The following is a 6,458-nucleotide window of genomic DNA, read 5'->3' on the forward strand; positions in this document are numbered from 1 at the left end:
ACCGAGTGATGTCTACCTGATGTATTTGTCCCTGAGAACTTACCTTCCCTGATGCCGCCTGGCTTCTCAGCCTGGGAGCCTCTCCTTAGAGCCCCGTCGTGTGATAATGCATTTGTCTGATCTCTTCCAGCGCCCATGGGCTCCCATCCCAGGGAGCTAGCCAGGTGGTGTTCCCTTCTCTTCCCTGTGCAAACATGGTGCCCGAGGAAAGGGCTACTACCGTTCTGGGGCCTTATCCGTCTAGACAGGCCTCGGTCCATCTCCAGTAACTCCCGGGCTCCACCTGCAACAGGCAGGGAGGCAGGAGGAGATGAGTTCTCAGCCCCGCTCTACTCCCCTCCATCCCACAGCCTGTGCTGCCCAAGTTCCCCTTCCGTGGTGACCACAGCTCTGTCACACACGGCTTCCTGTTGGGGCTTCCTTGGCCTCACCCCACATTTGGGGCATTTCCCTCCCTGACAGAAGGACCTGGATCCGGGCTCCTGCCCTGGCCGGTGCAGACATGGTGCCCCTGCTGCTGCTGCCCCTGCTGTTCGGGGGTGAGTGGGCCTCGGGAGGAGGGCTGGGCACAGGTGGGGGGGGGCTGGAGCCCCGGCTGAGCCTCCGTGTCCCCCCAGGGGAGGATCCAGAGTACCAGCTCCGAGTGCAGGAATCCGTGACCGTGCAGGAGGGTCTGTGTGTCCACGTGCCCTGTTCCTTCTCCTACCCCTGGAAGTGGGGGTATTCCCGGACGATGCTCTACATATACTGGTTCCGGGATAGGGACACCTCAAGCAACCGTTATCTGGTGGCTACAAACAACCCACAGAGAGCAGTGAGGACAGAGGCCCGGGGCCGATTCCACCTCGTCGGGGACCCCTGGGCCTACAACTGCTCCCTGAGAATCAGAGACGCCATGAGGAGTGATGAGGGAGTCTACTTTTTCCGAGTGGAGAGAGGAGAAGATGTGAGATATACTTACACAGATACGACGATGACTCTGCGGGTGGCAGGTACAGCAGGGGCCCCGGGGGAGGGCTCTGGGATGTGGACACCCCCTCTTAGAGCAGGCACAGGACGCCGGAACATTCCCTGCTCTGGGTCTTGGGGCTGGGACGGTTGGAAGAGATAACGGGGCCCGGGGTCAGCTTGGGCCCTGAGGCCCGGACCCTCTCAGGGTCACCCCGTGGGTCCCCACCTCCCTGGGGCCCGGGCACCTCCCTGTCTCTTCCTCAGCCCTGACACAGGAACCTGACATCCACTTCCCGGAGCCCCTCAAGTCTGGCTGGCCCACAGAGCTGGCCTGCAGCCTGCCGGGGTCCTGCGGAGGGGGAAGACCTCTCACATTCTCCTGGGTGGGGGCTGCTCTGGACTCGCTGGACCCCGAGAGCCTGCACTCCTCGGTGCTGGCCTTCACCCCGAGGCCGCAGGACCATGGCACCAACCTCACCTGTCAGGTGAAACTGCCAGAAGTTCAGGCCACCGTGGAAAGAACCATCCGGCTCAATGTCTCCTGTGAGTGCTGGGGGGGAGGGCTGGGTCCCTCAGGGCAGTGGGGTTTGAGCAGTCCTGGGAGTAGAGGGAGGGGAGACGGCAAGGACGGCCATCCCCACCTTCTCAATGCTCCCTACCCCTTTCCAGTGCTCCCCTACCCCTTCCTAGTGCTCCCACCACTTGCAAGTGCTCCCTACCTTCTCAGTGTCTCTACCTCTTCCCAATGCACCCCTACCCCTCCTCAGTGCTCCCCACCCCCTCACAGTGCTCCCCACCCCTCTGGGGGTGCTGGGTCAGCTTCCATCCCAATCCTCACCTCTGAAGCAGGACCATATCTTTCTACCCCAGATGCCCCCCACAACCTCACCATCAGCATCTTCTTCAGCAATGTCACAGGTAGGAAAGAACTGTCTTCTTGGGGGCTGGGGCCTGGCCTGGGGTGGGGGTGGGGGGTCAGCTCCCAGCAAGGGACCATCTGGCTTACTGTCTCCCATGAGTGCTGGAGGGAGGGCTGGGTCCCAGAGGGCAATGGGGGAAAGAGGGATCCAGGCCTGGGATCCTTTTCCCGGAGGACATTGGGGGAAGTCTGAACACCCCATCCAAGGTTTTCACTTACGGGGCTTCTGGAACAAAGGGCAAAAGCCCACCCCTCTCAGCCACACCGCAGTTGATGACCACCCACAATCTGCAGGGACACAACACAGGCAGGAAAGATCCTCTCTTCCCTGGGGCTGTGATAGGAACTGGTTCTCTGCGTGCTCAGGGCTCAGGGTTCAGGGCTTGGGGATCGAGACCCCTCGCCCACTCCTCAGCCCTGTGGTCTGGGTCTGCCCCCCCACCCACCTCACCAGCGTCTCTCATCTTGGATCCTGTATTGCTTTTGGCTGCTGCCTCTTCTTTTCTCTGGTTTGTGTGTATTATTTATGTTTTACTTTGGCTGAGGACTCATCGACACATAACGTTGTATTGTTGTGTTCGTTTTTAGCTATACAACGTAATGATTTGGTGTTTGCATGTATTGTGACATGATCACCACAGCAAGTCCAGTGAACATCCCTCATCACACTTAGTTACTGTTCTTTTTTCCTGTGGTGAGAACATCTAAGATCTGCGCTCGTAGCAGCTTTCTTTTTTTTTTTTTTTTTTAATTTTTTAACGTTTATTTATTTTTGAGACAGAGAGAGACAGAGCATGAACGGGGGAGGGTCAGAGAGAGAGGGAGACACAGAATCGGAAGTAGGCTCCAGGCTCCGAGCCATCAGCCCAGAGCCCGACGCGGGGCTCGAACTCACGGACCTCGAGATCGTGACCTGAGTCGAAGTCGGACGCTTAACCGACTGAGCCACCCAGGCGCCCCAACAGCTTTCAAGTCTGGGGTACCGCTATTACTTACGGTCTCCGTGCCTGCGCGTTACATCCCGTGACTTATTTGTTCTATAACTGGACGTTGGTTCCTTTTGACCTTCTCCATTGTTCCTTAGTTTTAAGGTCTGTGGTTTTTTAACTTCATTTTAAGTTTTATTTTAGCGAGAGAGAGAGAGAGAGAGAGAGAGGGAGGGAGGGGCAGAGGGAGAGAGAGAGAGAATCTCAAGCAGGCTCCGAGCTCAGCCCAGAGCCCTACGCGGGGCTCGATCCCACCACCCTGGGATCAAGATCTGAGCTGAAATCGAGAGCCAGACACTCAAGTGACGGAGCCACTCAGGTGCCCCAAAGTCTATGTCACTTGTAGTGAAACAGACATAGGTAACACTTACTACCTTCCCCGTGTTTAAGGGTAGAGCTCAGCAATGTCCAGTCCATTCGCGGTGTTGTGCAACCAGTCTGCAGGGCTCCCTCCAGCTCACAGAACCGAAACTGTGTCCATCGGGCACCAACTCCCCTCCCCTCCCCCCCACACCTCCCCTCCCCTCACCCCGCTCCCTGGCAGCCTCCCTTCCACCTTCTGACTCTCCAGGTTCTGCTCCCTGGGCTGGAGTTGCTGTCTGCTCTCCTGCCTCTCTGATCTGGTGGACCCTTTCATGTTCCCCTTCCCCACAGCTCCGGCCTGGACCCCTGTTTCTTTCTGTCTGCACTCTCGTGGGCTTGCTCATTCTGTCCCTGTCTCCACCTGTGCCCCCATCCCTATCCTGACCCTATCCTGGTGCCTCCCACAACTTTCTAGTCCCCTCCTTGCCAGCATCCCCCCACGGGTCGGGGAGTCTCGAGGACCTCACTTCCCAAATCATTCCCCTCTTCTTGCCCTTGGCCCCAGACCCAGCTCCAGTCTGCTCCTGGACCCTGAACCCTCGCCTCAGCCTCCTCCTCAGCCTCCCTGCCTCCTGGTTAATCTCTCCCCTGCACTCCCCACTTGGCCCCAGCAGGATCTCTCTAGACCCAGTGCTGATTCTGCACTTCCCCTGCTTACAGCCCCTACTGCTTCCCAGTAACCTCAGGGCAAAGCTCAAGGCGCTCAGTCCGGCCCTCAAGGCTCACCCCGCCTTCTCTCCCACTGGGATCCATCCGGACGGTGTCTGTCCTGGTTCTCCCTGCCCAGGCGCAGGTGTTCCTCCCCTCACGTGCCAGGCCCTCAAGTCTTGGCACATCTCCACAGGAGCTGCCCGCCCACGGCTCACCCTCCCCACCTCAGCGCAGCCCCCCTTCTTTCTGGTGGCCTGACTTGACCGCCAGGGTCGTTAATCAGCCACGAGTAGCCCCGCCATCAGCCCTTGTGGCATGGCCCTATCTTTCCACTTCTGGCTCTGCGGGCACAATCCGGAAGGGACTCATGTCACGGCTCCACCCGCCTTGTGGTGAATCTCTTACCCAGTCCCCAAGACGCTGTGCAACGGTATGTCGCTGCCGGTCCTGGAAGGCCAGTTCCTGCGGCTGGTCTGCGTGGCTGACAGCAATCCCCCTGCCGTGCTGAGCTGGTCCCAGGAGGGGAAAGCCCTGAGCCCCTCCCAGCCCTCCGCACCCGGGGTCCTGGAGCTGCCCCACGTAGGGGCTGGAGATGAAGGGGAATTCACCTGCCAGGCTCAGCACCCGCTGGGCTCCCAACACATTTCCTTCAGCCTCTCTGTGCAGAGTGAGTTGCAACACGGGTTGTGGGGGTGGACAGCCTGGCCGGGTGTTTGGGATGTGGAAGGGCCTGGGGCCTGCGGGCAGGACTTCATCCTCTGTCCCCCGCTTCGCCAGGAAGCCCGTCTTCCTGCAACTGTGTGACTGATGAGCAAGAGGGCTCCTGGCCCCTGGTCCTCACCCTGCTCAGAGGGGCCCTCATGGGGGCTGGCTTCCTCCTCACCTATGGCCTCACCTGGATCTACTACACCAGGTGAGCGGGCCCGTCCCTCCCCAGGGCAGTCTCCAGGAAGTCCCTGAGTTCCAGGTGGGACGCAGCTGTCCCACCCGCCTGGAGTTAGAATGAAAAGGACAACTCTCTGATCTGAGCCCATGTTGTCCCTGCAGGTGTGGAGGCCGCCAGGAAGCGGGGCTGAGAGTCCAGACTGAGCCTCCCTCCTTCTGGAGACGGGACTGAGGTGTGGCCCTGGAGCCCAGAGGGACAGATATGGGGCCCTCGTGGTCAGCTTCTTCCTGGAAGCTCTCAACTCAAGCCTGCTCAGTTCCTGGGAGTTTAATTTGGAGAGCGGACTGAGTGACAATGTGGGGAGGCCACGCCATCAGAAGAAGGGACTACTTAGGTTTCAGCAGGTGCTGTGGCATGCCATGCCATTCAGGGCCGCAGGGGCAGAAGCAGGTGCAGGGAGGCCTCGCCAGAGACGACAGAGACCTGTGGGAAAGGCCAGGCCGGGAGGGCAGCTCGGGACCAGCTAGTTTGAGTCATTCTGGGGGGGCCTTGGCCTAGAGGGGTGGCTCTAGGTGTCTGGTTCCTGTCCTGGGTGTCTTAGGGCAGGGGAAATGGCGGCCTGGCGTGGGAGTGAGAGAAAAGGGGTGTTTGGGGGACACGGGCTGGGGATTGGTTGGTTTGCTCTGAAGGGACTGAGCCCTCTGCTACCTTTAAGACCCGGCCCGGCCTGGAGGGGCCGTCTCCCCAGGGATGGCAAGATTTTTAACACGTCAAAAGTCACAAGATACAGGAAACAAACAATCTGACTAGTACACACCCCACGGGCACCCCCTCTCCCCCGTCTGTGCCTGTGGGTGTCTCCTTCTGTTCAGCCTGCTCCTCCTTGCTGGTGTCACCCCTCCCACCCTCCTCCTCTCCATCCCCAGCCCTGCCCCTGCGAAGGGAATGAGCTTCATTCAGGCTTATTTTCATGACCCAGAAGTTACCTGCCTAACCCCCGACTTTCTGGTCTCCCAGATTTCCTGCTCAGTGTAGACGTCAATGCACAGTGGAGTCAGGAACACGTCTTTCCCACTCGAAAGACGCCTACCTCATAATAATTGCAAGAGAATATCACAGGATTTTTTAAGTTTATTTACTTATTTTGAGAAAGAGAGAGGGAGAGAGAGAATCCCAAGCAGCCTCTGCACTGGCAGTGCAGAGCCCGATGTAGGGCTTGAACTCATGAACCTTGAGGTCATTGACCTGAGCCTAAATCAAGAGTTGCACGTTTAACCGACTGAGCCACCCAGGCACCCCCAGAACATCATGTGTACTTATAAATACAAGTCAGTGGCGCCTGGGTGGCCCAGTGCGTTGGGCGTCTGACTTGGCTCAGGTCATAATCTCAGTTTGTGGGTTCGAGTTCCAAGTCAATCTCTGTGCTGACAGCTCAGAGCCTGGAGCCTGCTTCTGACTGTGTGTCTCCCTCGCTCTCTGCCCCTCCCCGCTCGCACTGTCTCTCTCTCTCTCTCTCTCTCTCTGAAAAATAAATAAACATTAAAAAAAATAAAAAAATGTATACACGAGTTTGATTAAAAGTGAGACATATTTTATCATTTAATGTCTATAGAAATTTCTAGAGCAAAATTATGTTTTAGTCTTCTCTTCTTTTTTGCTGAACAGTTTCTAACCAAGACTTTTCGTGTATTCATTGTGTTTG

At 57.8% G+C, this 6,458-nt stretch overlaps 1 protein-coding gene across 2 annotated transcripts; it reads left to right on the plus strand.

Annotated features, from left to right (window-relative positions):
* Positions 1–356: 356 nt before the first annotated feature.
* Positions 357–5,944, plus strand: LOC122207991 (sialic acid-binding Ig-like lectin 14). 2 transcript variants are annotated; one of them, XM_042918484.1, is made up of 7 exons: positions 361–539; positions 618–992; positions 1,216–1,494; positions 1,822–1,869; positions 4,280–4,537; positions 4,648–4,783; positions 4,918–5,944. In XM_042918484.1, exons 1-7 carry the CDS (start codon positions 503–505, stop codon positions 4,985–4,987), a joined length of 1,203 nt encoding a protein of 400 aa, XP_042774418.1. In that variant the 5' UTR covers positions 361–502; the 3' UTR covers positions 4,988–5,944. The 2 variants fall into 2 exon arrangements, with proteins under 2 accessions (XP_042774417.1, XP_042774418.1); XM_042918483.1 differs by lacking the exons at positions 4,648–4,783; positions 4,918–5,944 and having other exon boundaries at positions 357–539; positions 3,897–4,468.
* The last annotated feature ends 514 nt before the right edge of the window (positions 5,945–6,458 follow it).

Source organism: Panthera leo, chromosome E2 (genome assembly GCF_018350215.1).
Source record: "Panthera leo isolate Ple1 chromosome E2, P.leo_Ple1_pat1.1, whole genome shotgun sequence".
In the NCBI taxonomy this organism is placed as follows: domain Eukaryota; kingdom Metazoa; phylum Chordata; class Mammalia; order Carnivora; family Felidae; genus Panthera; species Panthera leo.